The sequence below is a fragment of the Microcaecilia unicolor genome, unplaced genomic scaffold (assembly GCF_901765095.1).
Source record: "Microcaecilia unicolor unplaced genomic scaffold, aMicUni1.1, whole genome shotgun sequence".
NCBI classification, from domain to species: domain Eukaryota; kingdom Metazoa; phylum Chordata; class Amphibia; order Gymnophiona; family Siphonopidae; genus Microcaecilia; species Microcaecilia unicolor.
The window spans coordinates 160,304-179,474 of NW_021963071.1; the positions used below are offsets into that span (position 1 = coordinate 160,304).

The 19,171-nt window shown below is 44.7% G+C and overlaps 1 protein-coding gene across 2 annotated transcripts in view; it reads left to right on the plus strand.

Annotated features, from left to right (window-relative positions):
• The window catches only part of DMAP1 (DNA methyltransferase 1 associated protein 1), a 69,227-nt gene that overhangs the window by 26,923 nt on the left and 23,133 nt on the right, over positions 1-19,171 (plus strand). For both annotated transcript variants that reach the window (XM_030188725.1, XM_030188726.1), the window contains exons 7-8: positions 1,608-1,793; positions 3,161-3,232. In XM_030188725.1, coding sequence (XP_030044585.1) covers positions 1,608-1,793; positions 3,161-3,232 — 258 coding nt within the window. The remainder of the gene's footprint in view (positions 1-1,607; positions 1,794-3,160; positions 3,233-19,171) is intronic.

Below are 19,171 nucleotides of genomic sequence, written 5' to 3' on the forward strand. Positions count from 1 at the left end.
AACCATTCCTTTCAGTGCATTTATGCTGTTAGGTATTTTGTCTTTATCATTCTCCCCTCTCCCACCTTTCTGCCACAGTATACATATTGAGATCTTTGTCCCCATTCGCTATATAAAGAAGACCCCTGACCATTTTAATAGCCACCCTCTGGACTGACTCCATCCTGTTTGTAACTTTTTGAAAGTGCATCCTCCACAGTAATAAGCACTATCACCTCCTTTACCCTGCTGGCCATTCCTCTCCCTGTACACCCAAGCATCCTTCTGTCTTTTGCCTTTACCTTTTCTACCTGTTTGAACACCTTAAGATCATCGGATACAATCACTTCCTTGTCAAGTATTTCACAAACAACCCCCCCCCCCCCCCCCCCCCGCACCGTGCTTCGCTCTTAAGATTTTACAGCCCAAATGCACAACTCTGTTTTTTTAGCATTAAATCTTAGCTGTCAAATTCTGCTCCTCATGTTATCCACACTGTCATGGGTGTCTACCCTTTTGCAGATTTTGGTATCGTTTGCAAAGAGAGAAACCTTACCAGACAGCCTTTCACAATATCACTTACAAAAATGGGTTAAAAAAAAAAAAAAAAAAACAGCCTGAGAACTAAACTTTGTGTCATAAGGGCGCCTAGATTAAGAGACTGTGTACTGGTGGTCACATGACCTGCTTGGGAATAGCGGCATGATCGAGCAGCACCTGCCAGCAAAAGTTAATTATTATAATTATTCAGAGATACTGCATTATTTTTCATTGGATTTTTCATATATCTGATGCGGAATAAAATGTCTTCTAAACCATCCAAAAATGAATCGTCGTCATCAAATTACTCCGTATCAAAGCGTCCTAAAACTGACCTCTCTACACCAGAGTACATTCCAGCAATACTTGCGTCGCCTTCACAAGGCGCATACTTTTTAAAGCAGTTTACATATGAATATTTGATGTACTGCATTTACACCCTAAGGGGGTCTTTTACTAAGACATGGTAGAGTTTTTAGCTGGCGGTAAACACTGAGATGCCCATAGGTATATAATGGGCATCTCGGCGATTGGTGCCAGCTGATTTCTGCAGTCAGCTAAAAGACCCGCTAAGGCACCAAAGCCATATGTGTGTTAAAAAGGCCTTTAAAATGATTTATTACCCCCTGTAGGTACTTGGCTCATTCTGGTCTGAGGGTGACGACCCTCCTGGGGTATGAGACCAGTGATTATTCAAATGACAAGTTTCTGCAGTATGAGGACACTGGGGCTAGAGAGGGATTGAACTGAAATAAAATAACTGACAAGGACCCCTCCCCGTGTCATGATGAGGACAGCTTAGTTCCCATTCACATTGGTATCAGCAGGGACAAATCTTAGTAAGCTCCAACCACCCTTTCTCCTTTACAAAGCACGGCCAGAGTTTCCAAGTGACCCTACTCTTAACACCCTCTCCTGATGCATTTTGGTACCTGTAGGGCTTTCAGATGGACCCCCCCCCCCCCAGGACTACAGGTACCATAATGCATTGAGTGTCATTTCAAAAACACCTTGCTGAGAGCCTGCATCTGGAGACTGGGCACTTGGCAGCTCTGTGACATGGCTGCCATTCCTCCTCTCACCTGCAGGTGTCAGAAGAGGAGTATCTAATCCAAGAGCTGCGGAAGATTGAGAGCAGGAAGAAGGAGCGAGAGAAGAAAGCACAAGACCTACAGAAACTGATCACCGCTGCTGACACCACCACCGAGATGAGGCGGGCCGAGCGCAAAGCCACCAAGAAGAAGCTGCCACAGAAAAAGGAAACTGAGAAACCAGTAAGGAGAGTTTTCGTGGAACTATTTTTTTTTTTTCTTTCTTGTTTGCTTTTCCCTTGAAAGACAAAGTTTTCTTGATGAGTGCAGACGGGAGGGGGCTTTCTGTGCAAGGCTATAGGGGAGGCCTGGCATCTTCCGCATGTGGATATCGAGTAATGTTGTGTATCTGAGGTATGTGAGTGTGTAAGAATCTTACATGAATGTATGTGGGAACCTAGAACCAGGCATTACCTTCTCAATGTTGCATCCAAAATGTGATCATAATGTCTCCCCCCCCCCCCCCCCCCCCCCCCCCCCCCACAACCACCCATTGTTTCCACTTCTCCAGTCTGAGTGGCAGGTGCGAGGCTTCTGGGACGTTTGCAGAGAATAAGGGGCCCTTTTTACTAAGCCGCGTAAGCGCCTACATGCGCCTGACACCAACAATTCCGAGTTACCGCCTGACTACCGCGTGGCCCATGTGGTAATTTCATTTTTTTACTCATGCCCACTATGCGCACTGGAAAATATTTTTATTTTCTGGTGTGGGCGGTAATCGGCATTTTACATGCGTAGACCATTACTGGCCAGTTACCGCGTGAGATCTTACCACTAGGTCAGTGGCTGGCGGTAGGGTCTCAGACCCAAAATGGACGTGCGGCAATTTTCATTTTGCCACACGTTCATTTTCGGCAAAAATTTTAAAAAGGCGGTTTTTACAGGTGCGCTGAAAAATGATTCTGCGCACGCCCAAAACACGCATCTACACTACCGCAGGCCATTTTTCAGCACGGCTTAGTAATAGGGCCCCTAAATTGGTTAAAATCCTGCAAATTCATGATGGTATACTTGATTCACAGCTGGAAAAACTGTGGCCTGGCAAAGACTATTGATTTTCTGCTGCAAGTCGACCCCTGTAGTTCATGTTAAGGTGGAAGGAAGGGGTCCATCAAATGTTACCCTTTCCCATATCTTAACATTACAGCTGATGTGACTGAGGCATTCTCCACCATGTAGATGAAGAATGTGAGGTGCTAGTCCTTGGCACTGTGGGCTCCCCCCCCTCCCCCCGCCCCTAATTTACTTTTTTACTGCTCTTGCTGATCCTGCTTAAGGGCTCTTTTGCCACATTATCTTCTGATACATATTTGATATTGCTCTTGTACCTGGAGTGATCAGGGCTCCAACTGTGAGGTGGGTAGAACCACAGGAGCCAACTTTTCAAAATGATTGGGAGTGCTAAACCCAGTGGAAATTACCCCTCTCTTGACGCAGTCAAGCACCCGCAGAAGAGAGTAAGCCTTAGTGAATGTCCAGCCTTTGCAGGTGGCTGGCAGGAGTTGTGTTTTTCCTTTACTTTTCAATCCCTCCTATTCCCTTTCTTGCAGGCCGTTCCTGAGACTGCCGGCATCAAGTTTCCAGACTTCAAATCAGCGGGTGTCACCCTGCGCAGCCAGCGGGTATGTCCTGGTCCCAACATCTTTAAGATTCCTCCTCTGCTCTTTTGCTTTGGTTGATTAATGTCAGCACGGGGATGGGTGTTCTGGCAAATTTAATTTTGGTTAGTGTTATAGGCGTGTCACTGTTGGTTGTTCTTGACACCGATAGGAGAAGCAGATTATGCTTGGTATTTCCCTGATGAGCTCTTGATAAAGTCAAATAGATGGAAAGAGGGTAAGAAGATATCTTCCTGGTGACAGACATACAAGAAGGACTAGGAGAGCCAATCCATTTCTCCTGTGCTTGTCCAATGTTTTAATACAGTTTTTTCCCATCGCAGGGTGTCCACAAGATACAGGGAAGTGGGGTTAAACCCACTTTATTTACAAGGCTAACCACTGCAAGGTCAAAACAGCAGGATGCTTGGGAAGGGAACAGTAGCAGTGTAAGATGAACGTAGCCAGAAATACCTATAGCCCTGGGGGCAGGATCTGCATCGCTGCATGGGATGGATATAGCAGGGGTGACAACACCAGAGGCAGGCCCCACAAGGACTAGAAACAGAAAATACAGTAGAGGCGAAGAGAGAGAGAGAGACTGGGATGGAGGGGTTGTGGAGGGAGGATGCAGTGAGAGTAGTGGGGCTGGGGAGAAGAGAGGGAGGAATCGGTGGGGCTGGTTAGAGCATAGGGAGAGAGTGAATGATGGGGACTGTTGGCTGAGTAAGGGGGAGAAAGAGAAGTATTGGTAGGGGGAGGGGAGTAGACTGGGGCTGAGAAACTAGGGAGGGATAAGAGCGAAAAAAAGAGTGGGTGGTATGTTTTGGGGGTTGCCAAAGTGTTTAGTGTTTGACAAGAGGTTCACTCAGCTGAAAATGTTGGGACCCCCTGTTTAATAAAATATATACGTTACTGGCACATACACACAAAGCTGCGTTTTCATCAGAGGAGCTGAAACTTCGGTGGGCTATTTGATGAAGATAATTGCAACGTGTGTCTATGTGCACTGACAGCTTGGACACCCTGTTGTAAAATTATAGGTGAAAGCTGAAATGTGTTGCCAGCCATCTGTTCATGTCTGATTCAGGTCTGTCCTGGTCCCCTACAGTGTTTTACTGGAAACACAGCAGACCAAGGGCTCTGACACAGGTTGAACAGGCTGCTCAGGCTTGTATTCGTCCCTCAGGGCACATATAGAGCCCAGGATCTTTCAGCCCTCGAGCTATCTGCCCAGCACTTTAGCAGCCCTGAGGACCGGTCCAGTTTCTGAGACCCTTTCCCTCAGACTCCAGTCAAGGATTCAGTTATTAAGTTATACCTACTATACTTCACAGACTACTTACCTGTGGTCAGGGGTCGAGTCGTTGGTCTCCAGACCTGCTAGAGTTCAAGTCCTTACACTTTTCTGTAGGTCAAAACTCAAACCATCATTTCTTTACGCTGGCCTATGCACAGACCTAACCCCTCAGTTTATTGTTGTCCTAACACATTTGACTGTGGGCTGTAGTTTTTAATTTTGACTTGTGCTGTTGTAGGTTATTAAATACGTAATATCTATTTAAAGCTGTTATCTGTTGGGCTTACTCTTTTAGGGGTTATTTCCCAAGATTCAGAGCCAAAGGGGGACACAGAGCTATCAGTGGTGCCGACTCTTGTGCTTGTGACAGCTCAGTGGTGTCCAAGTTAAAAGCAACACATTGCCCCAGCTCCCTGCAGCTGAACAGGATGGGTATTGCCAGCAGCTCGGAGCCACCATCTCTACCTGCGCCTTGTGAAATAATCCCCTGAAACTGACAGCTCTCGAGTTAGGTTAACTTGAATTATGTAGCGTGAAAGAGAGAACTTACAGTGGCCTAGTGGTTAGGGTGGTGGACTTTGGTCCTGGGGAACTGAGGAACTGAGTTTGATTCCCGGCACAGGCAGCATCTTGTGACTCTGGGCAAGTCACTTAACCCTCCATTGCCCGCCACATTGAGCCTGCCATGAGTGGGAAAATGCGGGGTACAAATGTAACAACAACAACAAGTCCAGCTTCAGGGTGAGGAATGTCCCTCTAACGGGTTTTTGTTCATTTTTCTGTGATTAAGAAGCTGCCCTTCTTTACGATGCCATGGACCAGGTTAGTTGGGTTCTTCCTGTTTTTGAATTCTACAGACAGCCTATCCTTTTACTGAAAACTGAGCTACCATGCTGGTAACCTTCTAGTTTTTGTTCCACGGTTTCCTTGTTTGGTGAGACTTTTATGATTTCAATGTAGAGCTTTAGCAGAGCAGGAGGAGAGTCCTGATGGCTTCTTTACATAAGTATTGCCACACTGGGACAGACCAAAGGTTCATCAAGCCCAGCATCCTGTTTCTACCAGTGGCCAATCCAGGTCACAAATACCTGGCAAGATCCCAAAAAAGTTCAATATATTTTATGCTGTTTATTCTAGAAATAAGCAGTGGATTTTCCCCAAGTCAATTTAATAATGGTCTATATGGACTTTTCCTTTAGGATGCTGGTCAGACCTTTTTTTTTAAACCCCGCTAAGCTAACTGCTTTTACCACATTCTGTGGCAACGAATTCCAGAGTTTAATTACATGTTGAGTGAAGAAATATTTTCACCGGTTCGTATTAAATTTAGTACTTTTGTAGCTTCATCGCATGCCTCCATTGTGGCAGGATTGGCAGGAAATGCCCCTCCCACAGTGGGGACGGGGGCTCTTCACTACTGCTTCTCAAATCATGTTCAGTATTGTGACTTTTTTTGCATTTTGTGGTTGATCATTAGTTTTCCTTGAAGGGAAGTGGAAACGTAGATCCTAGCTGTAATTCCTCAGCAGAGAGCTGCCACCTCTGCTCCTGCAAGATTGTGGTCTTCTGGAGCAGATCTTGCGCAAGTGGAGACCTAATAATGTGGAACCAGTTCCTGTTCTGGTGGATGTCGCTCGTTTTTCTTTTAATGCCTTCGATTTAATTTCTAAACCAGCCCTGCAGTTCATGTCCGTGGGTTTGCTAAAAGGGACGGGTACATCGGTTCGTGAAGCTTGCTCCTGGAGGGTTGTGGAGTGCGTCATGTGAAAGAAAGAAATACGAGGGCTGAGTTTGGCACTCGGTGGCCATAATCTGTGCAGTGCTAGTCACCCTCCCTGATTGTTATAATTATCACAAATTGATCTAAGCACGTGAATGATCTCAATGTGCAGTTTATGTACAAGAGTCATTAGCAAGGCTTGGAACTGTGTAAAGGATGGCTTTATTTCTAAATCCAAAGACTCTGGGTGGGGGCAGAGAGAGAGAGAGGGGCAAGGGATGAATGAAAACACTGAGGCTGTGTGTCATGGCTAGGCCTGAAGAGGTTAAGCAACGTTGCTCATTGTGAATATTAATCTAGCAAGTGATTCTGGAGCCAGGGCTAATCTATCACTCTTCAGTAGAAGGTTCCCTAGAGAGAGAGAGAGCAGATTACACATGTGGTAAAGCCCTAGAGAGCTGGGCAGAGCAGGTCTCGATGGCCATTATGGAGTAACAGTGTCTGGCTTTCTGCTAGTGCTGAGTGTACGGTGGTCAGGCAGGTGACTGTACCTGTGCAGGGAGGCTTGGAGCCCCGCATCATGGACCTCAAGGAGACGACATAGCACATTTTCCACGAAGTTCTACCTGAGCTGGGAGTCTGACAATTGACTCTGAAATGTGGGGCCTTCTCCTCCTCCCAGACAGCTGTCATCCATAGTGAAACACACCAGGAGAACAACATAATGGATTGAAGAATATCTTCTCATCAGTAAGACAAAATCAGACGAGCAAGGTACATCTGCATAATGACAGCAGAAATGGGGGAAATGGAAAATACAGTCAGAATGACATAGCTCAGTAGTTTAAAATTACTTTTATTTCACAGCCCAGCATTAAAAATAGATAAGGCGTCCAGGCTGGGATTCAGACGTGAAACATACTGACAAGAGCCGGCAGATGAATTACCAGCCAGCCCCATAAAAAAGGAAGGAGTGAAGGGAGCAGCAGAGGCTGGAGATTTAAAGGGATGCAGCCGTCTCTCACATCACCAGACTGAGTTAAAGGCAGTTTCAGGCCACGTGTAAAGACAGTTTGACCTTGTGGACACATCTGAACCAACACGGTCAGAGATACTGTGAGGTGCATTGATAGAGTTGTGTGTGGGAAGGTCTTAGAACTGGAATAGCAGAGGGTGTTGCAGGGCAGGAACAAGGTGTGTATATGGAATTCTCAATACTGGAATGGCAAGGGATGTTGCAGGGCAGGAATGACATTTGTTGGTAGAGCTGTGTGTGAAAAGTCTCAGTACTGGAATAGCAGGTGCATTGAGAGAGCTGTGCATGAGGTCTTCAGTGGAATAGCAGGAGTGCACAGAGCAGAAATCAGGTGTGTTAGCTTCAGTACTGGAATAACAGGAGTTATGTACATACCCATCTTTTCTGAATAATCCCCCCCCCCCCCCCCCAGTCTTCTCCAGCCTCCACCATATCAACACAGAGAGGCAATCTCCCTCCCCCCCCAAAAAAAATTCTTGCCTCAGCAGCATTTCCCAGTTACCTTTGGCTACTTGTACTTCAGACGCTGTCAGAGAGGGAGAGGAGGGTGTGAGGCCTGTCCTTAATTTTCCTTCCTGCCCTCAGAAGCCCCCTGCAGGCACTCAAAAGGCTTTCCCACTCTTCCTGCTCATAAATGCAAGACCAGACTTCTCAGCTTCTAACAGACACATGGCCCCTGATCAATATCATTCCTTCAGAGGCCTCCCTTTCAAAGCACTTATAGAAAATATCAGTGTTATTTATTTGGATTTGATAAATGTAATTACTTGGTGCGATTAATAATTTACCTGTTTACTATTGATTGTTCTGGAGGCGTCGCACTGAGATAAGCAGATAGCAATCCACACATCCTTATTAGCTACGGAGGAGATGTGGTTTGGAAACTCGGATTAGAGAGACAGAAGGCTTCTGTCGTTTTTTCTGGCAGCTCTTTCTGGAGTGAAAACTCCCAGCGTGCTGTGCCTGGATGCAGAGGTGATATATAATGTACTAAGATGGGAGGGGGGGAACGGCAGAGAACATACAGATAAGCTTTGTCTTATGAGCCACCGTGGCCTTGCTGCTGCCAAGGGTCTAGCTAGCCCAGGACTGGCCCTGCTCCTACTGAGGTGCCTATTTTTCCCATCACGGTGCTTAACTATCCAGCAAAAGGAACACGAACCATTAAAATATTTGATATCCTGACATTTTTACGCACAGGACACAGCGGCTAACAAATTTAAAAACAAGTAAGATACAAGGGAAAGCGCCAATTATTATAGGAGAGATGGGGGAGCAAGCGCTCTGAAATTATCATATGGGAACTAAGGGTACAATCACACAGAGGCATTCAGAAAGTAAGAGTCACAACCGTACAATGGAAGGGCCTAGAACCACACAGTCCTATACCCACTGGCCCTGGGTCACAGCAGCTGACAGACCAAAAGCTAGTTCAGAAAAATGGGTTTTTAGTAAAGTTTGGAATTTTGAAAAAGAGAACTCAGAGCAAAGGTAGGGAGGCAGGTTATTCCGGGGGGGATGCGGAGGTACAAGTGCATTCATAATGGGCCATTCTCGGGGCACAAGGAACGGGAAGGAGTATAAGCAATCGCTGAAGATGGAAGATAAGATGGGGTGCCCAGATGACCAGCCTTGTGAGTTACCTGTCCACTATGATAGTAGAAATCACAGAATCAGAATCGCATCCCCGCTCTCTTATGTAGATGATAGTACTCTCTGTTCCCTTATAGTATTCCCTCTGCCGTCCCTTTGTCTCCTGATTTACATAAGTACATTAGTATTGCCATACTGGGGCAGAGAAAAGGTCCGTTTCCAACAGTGGCCAATCCAGGTCACAAATACCCGAAAAAGTTTTCTGTCTTGGACTGTACTTCTTTTCATTTTTTCCTGTTTTAGTCTGTATACGAGTCCTGAAAGTTGGTATAACAAGAACCTAATAAACATAAATTTAATTGTGCCCAGAGCATTATTAAATTCCACTTGAGAGTTGGTTTTTTTACTTCACTCCAGCTTTATCGAATTCTCTTCCATCTCATCTTCACCTTGAGGTAAATTTAGAGAAATTGAAAATAGACTTCTTTTTTTTTTCTGCGTGGCCTTTGTAGGGTCCTAGTGCTTGGATCCACTGCTTTGGAAATTGACTTTTTGTTCCTTTTGGTCATTTTTATCTGTGGTTTATATGTTTTGTTTCAAGTATTTTAGATAGTGTTTAATGTTTTACTTAGTGATTGTTTGAACCGTATTATTGTAAACCGTTTTGGTTGGTTCATCCAGAGAGACGGTATCAAATACAATAAATAAATCTACCTGTTCTCTTGGGGGGGGGGGGGGGAGAGGAAGTTTTCAGTACTGCTGCTACCTGTACTGTGATAATGGCAATGAAAGTGCCGTTGTATCGCTCCATGGTGCGACCGCACCTTGAGTATTGTGTTCAATTCTGGTTGCCGCATCTCAAGAAAGATATAGTAGAATTGGAAAAGGTGCAGCGAAGGGTGACTAAAATGATAGCAGGGATGGGCCGACTTCCCTATGAAGAAAGATTAAGGAGGTTAGGGCTTTTCAGCTTGGAGGAGAGACGGCTGAGGGGAGACATGATAGAGGTATATAAAATAATGAGTGGAGTGGAACAGGTGGATGTGAAGCATCTGTTTACGATTTCCAAAAATACTAGGACTAGGGGGCATGCGATGAAACTACAGTGTAGTAAATTTAAAACAAATCGGAGAAAATGTTTCTTCACCCAGCGCATAATTAAACTCTGGAATTCGTTGCCGGAGAACGTGGTGAAGACGGTTAGTTTAGCAGAGTTTAAAAAGGGGTTAGACGGTTACCTAAAGAACAAGTCTATAAACCACTACTAAATGGACTTAAAAATCCATAATTCCAGGAATAACATGTATAGAATGTACGTTTGGGAAGCTCTCCAGGTGCCCTTGGCCTGGATTGGCGGCTGTCATGGACAGGATGCTGGGCTCGATGGACCCTTGGTCTTTTCCCAGTGTGGCATTACTTATGTACTTATGATAGCTTCCCTTCTGGCATTCCTCACTCTGCAGCAGGTAACAAATCTGCTGAACATTTTAATTCTTAGATGCACCACCTGCCCTGGTGCTCTCCAGACCCTCATCCACCTTGGAGCTTGGAGTTCCTCTCGGATTTTTCCATGCGCTCAATTTCTGCACAGTGCTGTGCAAATGAACGGGGGGAGGGAGGCTATAGTCGTTAAATCAAGAGAGGCATCACTGTAGTTATGGAAGAAGGCTGTGGGGAGAGGCTGTCAAGAGTTGGACTGCATCCAAAATGTATTAATCATAAAAATACCAGCTAGTCACATTTTGTAGTCACCTTAAGAATATTAGCAGGAAGGGAGGAAAGAGCCAGGGTTACGAGGACAGATTGATGTGTTTCAGAGCCTTAGATCTGTTACTAACACAAGTAGCCTCTGCTGTTTTCTCTTCCCCTGTGGGTGACGCTATTTTCACTGCCCTGTGTAGGCATTAAAATGAGAGAGAGGACAAATAATGAGTCCATGTCCTTTGGGTTAGGCAATTAAAAAAAAAAGGCGGAAGTACGATGGATGATTAACATTTTCTGCTGCCTTTCTCATTCACGACTGATTGCAACTAGATGTTTAGGATGGAGGTGATTCACGGAGCTCCACGTGAGGGGGTTCAGTGGAAGCTTGCACTTTGCCACCTTCGCACAGGAGGGCGCTCCAATACTTCTCAGAGGCCGAGAGGGAAATGATGGTAGCTGACCATAAAAAGCAGTTTGAATTGGCAACGGAGAGGTTCTCTCTATACAATTAAAAGAAATGCAGAAAAAGATAGCAGGCAGTGCAGCCCTGCTGTACGGGACAGTCCTGCCGCCTCTAAATGTGTTTAGTTAACAAAACCTTCACTAAGAGATCATCGGTGCTATGTGAGTAATAGACTCCTCATTTACTTTTAATACGTTTTGCATAGAGAGCAATCAACCTTCATCAGTCTTAGAGATGAATCGTTGTGCCCAGCTACATTTTACAGATATTAGTTCAATAGCAGCCACATCAATCATAACATTTTCTTAATGATAGCAGAATTAAAATGTGCTCTGGTTTTTCACAGCACTATGAAGTGTGCTGTAAAGGAAGAGAGTTCGCACATGCACACACAAAATTAAAGGAAAGATTTATCGCAGTGGGTTTGTGATGTGCTTAGAGCCCTTATTTCTGCTTCTGAGACTGCTTAATAAACATGGCCAAATACTTCTCCCACCTAGGTACTTTATGAAGTCTCCTCATTTTCCATTTCCCAAAGTTACGCTCCCTAATCATTCTGTCCTCACTCCTACCCCACCCCCAGTTTTCTCCAATAAGCCTGTCCCACCCCTTCTACATTCCCCACTCCTGGGTCATTTCCTTCTCACATCTCTTCTTTAAACGTTAATCATGCTTACCCTTTGCTCATCATTTCTGCCCCCCCCCCCTCATTCTTCCCTCCCAAATAATCATCACCCTACACTCCCTAATCACTCCTTCCTTTCCCACCCATTCCCCATCTCTCTCTCCATTTCTGCTCCTTTCCCAACTGTTACGTAATACTCAAATGATCCTTTTTCACCCCTTCATACTCACTAGTTACTCCTGCTTTTCTGCATCTGACTTCATGATCATCACTTCCTCACCATTGTTCCTGGCCCAGACCTCCTCACTTGCTGATCAATTCCATCCTGTCCTCCATGATCATCTGTGCAGCATGCTACATATCCTGTGGTACCAGTGGTTGGTCACGGACGTGTGCCTGGCTACTGTGTAAATCAGATGTTTCCCTTAGCTTTCAGTGTGTGCTTTCTGTCCGCCTTTGCTGAATCTCTGCACTGCAGAGTCCACCTAAAGAGAATTTCATGCTTATGTGGCACTTAGGGATATAAAAGACATCTTCTGAAGTACTGACTTGTATAAATGTACATGTCTTGTCCAGAAAGCGTGGACTTTGCGGTGGACGTAGCTGGGGCATGGTCTGAAGTGATTATGAAATACTGTAATTAATGTGCGGACTTGTGAATGTCCTGCTTTTGAGCAGGTGTAGTGTCTGTACCTGCAATCAAAGTATACCTGCCTGTGTCGGTATAAAATAGCTTCGAAGTGGGTGCTTATTTGCCCTTTTAGCCTGACTCACTGTTATAAATTATCCTCCACATTCTCACTCCTGGCTTTTTCCCATGTAGCTCAAATATTAAATGACAGGGTACCAGCACCAAAGTACTTAACTTACAAAGTGCAAAAGCAAGAAAACTTCCCCTCCCTCCGAAGGTCCTCTGTGGCATGGAGATGGCAGCATGAGCTCCGTTCCATTATGTTAAGGGATTTGGGTTCAGCGTGCACCTTTTTCAGTAGTAGCTCAAGGTGAGTTATGTTCAGGTACACTAAGTATTTCCTGTCTCCAGAGGGCTTGCAATCTAAGTTTGTGCCTGATGCAGAGGAGACTAAGTGACTTAAGCCAGATATCAAGAAGCAGCAGTGGGATTTGAACCCTGTCTTGCCTGGTTCCAGCTCAGTTCTGTAATCACTAATGATTGTACATCAGAACCAGTACTGGTTTTAACCAGTGCATGCATGGACTTATTCCAGATTCTGTAAGAATGTCAAGATTACAAGTCCAGGGATACAATGGGGTTAGTGCAGGCCTGGTCCAACCAGTCGCGTCTGACCTTCTATCATTGCATCTGCTGCTCACCTCATCCTTCACATAGCCTGTTAGTATAATTTTATGCCTAACTTTGGTTTAATATCTTTATCTGTATTTATTTCTTTTCTCTCATATCATCATAGTTTTATAGAGATTCATCAAGGCTCAGCACTAGGATTGGTTCTCGGTATCGCCATCATGGAATCTTAATTGAGTTTGGGTGGCAACGCCAGTAATTGGGAAACAAAACGGGAGCTGGGCAGACTTCTACGGTCTACGCCTTGATCGTGACTGAATAGATAGGGATGGGCTGGAGTGTAAATTTTAAGGAGCTTAAGAACTTAGTACAAGAACAGTACTGGGCAGACTTCCACGGTCTGTGCCCTGAGAAAGGCAAGGACAAATCAAACTCTGGTATACATATAAAGTAACACATACCATATAAAATGAGTTTATCTTGTTGGGCAGACTGGATGGACCATACAGGTCTTTATCTGCCGTCATTTACTACGTTACTATTGGGCTCATTTTCGAAAGAGAAGGAGTCCCATCTTTCGACATAAATCAGAAGATGGGCGTCCTTCTCCTAGGGTCGTCCAAATCGGTATAATCGAAAGCTGATTTTTGGACGTCCCCAACTGCTTTCCGTCACAGGGACAGCCAAAGTTCAAGGGGACATATCGGAGGCGTAGCAAAGGCGGGACTGTACCCACATCTAGGTGCCCCCTTCAACCGTAAGGGCTATGGTAATGGTGTATAGTTGTGGGTAGTGGGTTTTGTGGGGCTCAGCACACAAGGTAAGGGAGCTATGTTCCTGGGAACAATTTATGAAGTCCACTGCAGTGCCCTCTAGGGTGCCCGGTTGGTGTCCTGGCATGTCAGGGGGACCACTGCACTAGAAATGCTGGCTCCTCCCACGACCAAAGGGCTTGCATTTGGTCATTTCTGAGATGGATGTCCTTGGTTTCCATTATCACCAAAAATCAAAAATGACCAAGTCTAGGGGCGACCAAAATTTCAAGATTTGGCCGTCCCTGACCGTATTATCGAAACGAAAGATGGACGTCCATCTTGTTTCAATAATATGGGTTTCCCTGCTCCTGCATTGGGATGTTTTGCGAGGACGTCCTCATCAAAACTTGGATATCCCTTTCGATTATGCCCCTCCACGTATTGTTGGTGATATTGAAGACAAGACTTCATGGAAAATTATGCTTATCTGTAGAAACATCTGTGTTCAGGTAGATAATACTGAGAAGTGGGGTGAGGGGGTGGAGGCAGCTAGAAAAAAAGGATGGTCAAAGGTTTGATATGTGTGCTTCAGTGCTTAAAAGTGCAAAATCCATTAACCACTTCAAGAACTGGCAACACGAGCGAGATTAAGTCAGTACACTAAAGGAACACTGCATTGAGAGGATAGGCCAGTTCAGAATCTGTAACACAAACTCTGTGCAAAGAGGCTTAGGACACTGGAGAGAGGGGAAACGGGTTTCTGTAAAGTATAACAGGGACACAGCACTTTTCCTTAAGAAATAATCCAAAGATAAGGGGTCATGATGTGAAGCTGGCAATAGAAATATAAGGAAATGCCTATTTATCGTGAGAGTGGTGGAAACCAGTACTGTGGCATGATTTAAGCCCACTAGGGACCATGTTAAGAGAATGGGTGGGGTAAGTAGAGTAAGAAAGGTAGGGTTGCCTAGCTGTCGGTCAATGCCCTGCTAACTTATATGTTTGTCCATCGGTAAGGGAAGAATACCCAAAAGAATTGATGGCAAAGACAGCTTAAGAACACTGCTTCATCCCCTAAAAGAGAGGAAATTTAAAAGACATGGAATAGGAGGCAATGTTCTGTTCTGGACTGGGAACAGGTTAAAAAATAGAAAACAGAGAGTAGGGTGGGAAAGCACGGGGTACAAATAAAAAAAAAAAAAAAAACACTTGATGGAGGGAGGGTAAATAGTTGAACACCATAGTAATGTATATTGTCGCTGTCCGTTTTAACATATTTTTAAATGATCTGGAAATGGGAACAATGAGTGAGGTAATCAAATTTACAGATGAGACAAAAGGAATAGTTTTTGCTGTATTCTCTATCATAATACCTCTGCATCACTCCATGGTGTGACCTCACATAAGAATATAGCCATATTGGGTCAGACCAATGGTCTATATGGCCCAGTATCCTGTTTCCAACAGTGGCCAATCCAGGTCACAAGTACCTGAGGAGTATCAAAATTCATGCTACCAATCCCAGGGCAAGCAGTGGCCTCCCCATGTCTATCTCACCTTGAGTATTGTGTGCAGTTCTGGTTGCTGGATCCTAAACATAGACATGACCATTAGAAAAACTGCAGAGAAGGGCAACCAAAATGATTGAGAGGATAGAATGAGTCTCGTATGAAGAAAACCTAAAGAGGTTAGTGCTCTTCAGTTTGGAGAAGATACAGCTGCAGGGAGATATGATCAAGGTCTATAAAATCCTGAGTGGAGTGGAAGGGATGAACACGAATTGATTTGGATCCTTTTTCAGAAAGTACAACGACTACGTAGTTACTAAGTTGTATATATAAAGAAATCGGAAGCTTGGAAGAGGGAAGTCGATCATCTCTTAGGGTTACTCAGTTTTATGAAATTGGTTAGGGAGATTCCCCTGGTGGCAGACGATGCTGATTTTCATGAGTGTCAAAACAGGGTGCTTCACAGAGCTTATTGGTGTCAAGTGAGAGCATTTAAAGCAGTTGACTCCCCAATATGTGTCAAATGTGCGGAAAGTGAAGATTCATTGTTTTCATGGGCCATCATCACTACAGAGCAGTTTTTGAAATTTTAATTTTGGCCTGTGCAGGGGACCTAGGGGTTAGAAGCAAGGGGCATAAGTTATTTGTCCAAAAGACTACCTTATTGGGGGGGGGGGGAAATGTATACGTCAACAGTGGATTCACCATGAAGCCCCATCGTATTGGCAATGGAGGAATCAGCTTCACACTTTCATGATGGGGGAAGCGAAGGAAGCAAGTCTTAGGTTTAAGCACAGGAAGTGAGGAGTCTCATTTTGAATAGGATGTAATTATGATTCCTTTATGAAGCATAGGGGCTTTGGTTTTGTTTTCTGGCTTGGGTTCACATCTCTTTTGTTTAGGGTTAATTCAAGGAACAGGGTGGGAAGAGGGAGTGGGGTGGTAAGGGCTGAAAGGGGATAGTTAGGGGCCGGATAATTGGTATTAGAAGGGGAGAAGGCTATAAGGAAAAAGGCCTCCTTTCTAAGCTGTTGGTTAGATATAGAAGTTTGCTAAAATTAATAATGTGAACAGTATTTATTTTTTATTCGGATGGAACCTTTTTTTATTCTCAAGTTCTGTTCAGACGTTTTGTATTGTACATGCTGTTCCATGTTCAATAATTTATGACAGTAATAAAAAGATTTCAAATTAAAACAAATTGGAGAAAATACATAGTTAAGCCCTGGAACTTGTTGCTGAGTTTAAAAAAAAGGCTGGGACAAGTTCCTGAAACTAAAGTCCATAAACCTTTCTGGAGGTAGACCTGAGGAAAGCCACTGCTTATCCCTGGAGTCAGTATCCTTATTGAGGTCCTGCCAGGTATTTTGTAACCTGGATCGGCCACTGTTGGAAACAAGTGCTGGGCTAGATGGTTTGACCAACATTGTGTTCTTGATGGAGTGTGTCATGAGACTCCTGAGGAGATTAAAAACCATGGGATAGAAACCAGTGTGTCCTGCTGTGGATTTGGGAACTGGTTAAAATATAGAAAATGGAGTAGGATTAAGTGGTTAACTTTTCTCAATGGATAAAAAGATATAGTAAGTTCTGTCCCAGGGCCAGTTCTTAATACATTTATAAATGATCTGGAAAAGGGACTCATGAACATGCCATAATGGGTCAGATCAATGGTCCATCTAGCCCAGTAGAGTGGAGGAGTGGCCTAATGGTTAGGGTGGTGGACTTTGGTCCTGGGGAACTGAGGAACTGAGTTGGATTCCCACTTCAGGCACAGGCAGCTCCTTGTGACTCTGGGCAAGTCACTTAACCCTCCATTGCCCCATGTAAGCCGCATTGAGCCTGCCATGAGTGGGAAAGCGCGGGGTACAAATGTAACAAAACAAACAGTATCCTGTTTTCCAAACAATGGGCAAGCCAGGTTGCAAGTACATGGCAGAAACCCAAATCGTGGCAACATTCCATGTAGAACCCCAAAGAGTAACAAGGTTCTGGAATCCTAAAGAGTGACAAGATTCCATGCAGAAACTCAAAGAATAGCAAAATTCCATGTAGAATCCCAAAGAATAGCAAGATTCCAGAATCCTAAAGAGTAACAAGATTCCATTTAGAATTTCAAAGAGTAGCAACATTCCATGTAGAACCCCAAAGAATAGAAAGATTCTGGAATCCTAAAGAGTGACAAGATTCCATTTAGAATTTCAAAGAGTAGCAACATTCCATGTAGAACCCCAAAGAATAGAAAGATTCCAGAATCCTAAAGAGTGACAAGATTCCATTTAGAATCTGAGTAGCAACATTCCATACTACAAATCCCAGGGCAAGCAGTTGCTTCCCATGTCTGCCTCAATAGCAGACTATGGACCTTTCCTCCAGGAATTTGTCCAAACCCTTTTTAAACCCAGGTACGTTAACCGCTGTTACCACATCCTCCAGCAAAGAGTTCTAGAGCGTAACTATTTGTTGAGTAAAGAAATATTTCTTCCTGTTTGTTTTAAAAGTATTTCTGTGTAACATCCTCGAGTGTCCCCTAGTCTTTGTACTTTTGGAACGAGTAAAAAATTGATTTACTTTTATTTGTTCTACACCACTCAGGATTTTGTAGACCTCAATCATATCTCCCCTCATCCAAATCATGACAGGGCTTGAATAGGTGAACAGGGACAATTCTTTATCCTTTCAAATAGAACTAAGACAAGAAGGCACACCAGGAAATTAATAGGTGACACAATCAAAACAAGTTGGAGAATGTCTGGGTTTTTTTTTTTTTCTCTCCTTGTACAATTAGTCTGTGGAATTTGTTACTGGAAGATAGGGTCAAGGCAGTTAACATAGCCACGCTGGAAAAGAGTTACTCACGTATGTGCCAGTAAACCTAGATGTGGAGGTGCCCGTTTCACAATATACATGTGTAAGTTCAGACTTGACAGTACGTCCAAGAGGAGCCGATTAAGCAGCTGCGTGAAATGGTGTAGATACTACTGAGATGAGCACAGTTGTCCCCTTAATCACTAGGGGAGACCCTGGACACTGGGCATAATTTTTAGAATACTGGGACATGCGTACTTTACCTGCTTAAGGGCTAGCATTCGGCCTAAGCACTATTCTGAAAATACCCACTTAACTTACAGAGTGGATATTTGCGAGGGCATACGGATGGTCAGGATGTACACAGGACTCCCACTGTAAACTAATTTGCGTCCCTGCCACATTTAATGCTGGCTCTCTGGCCGGTGTCACTGCGGGGCATCGAAATGTTAGACACAAGAATACCAGGTCACAATTGTATTCTGCAAAGCAGCCTAGGCTCTTAGGTGCCCTTATCGAATAGGCACCCATCATGTGGCCTCAGGGCGCTTAAATGAAGATACCCAGTTTTATTTATTTATATATTTTATTTGTTACATTTGTATCCCACATTTTCCCACCTAGTTGCAGGCTCAATGTGGCTTATATTACCGTTAACGGCGATAGCCGATTGCGGTATGAACATATGCATGGTGTGAATAATACAAAGTGACTAGTAAAAAAATGCCCGTTTCAAAATGGAAGGAAGCGGGCGCTAGCAAGGCCATCCCCCACCCTCCCTCACTGTTGCAGACTCTGCCGTCCCTCCGTTTTCACCCCCCCTTCCGCGACCCAGACGACCCCCCTTCTCGGCGAAAACCGTCCCCCACCGCCGTCCAGTACCTGTGCTGACAGGAGACCCCAATCCCCGTCAGCCGAAGTCCTGTGCTGGCCTTCGTGGCGTTGCTTCTTCAGTGATTTTGTGTTCAAGTTCCTCTGCGTGCGTCTGACGTGAGACGCACGCAGAGGAACTTGAACCGAAGATCATTGAAGAAGTAACGCGGCGAAGGCCAGCACAGGACATCGGCTGACGGGGGTTGGGGTCCCCCGTCAGCATAGGTAGTGGACGACGGCGGGGGGCGGTTTTCGCCAAGAAGGGGGGTCCGTTGGCATTTCGTCGAATGTCAGTGCTCCGCCCTCGTCGTCATCAC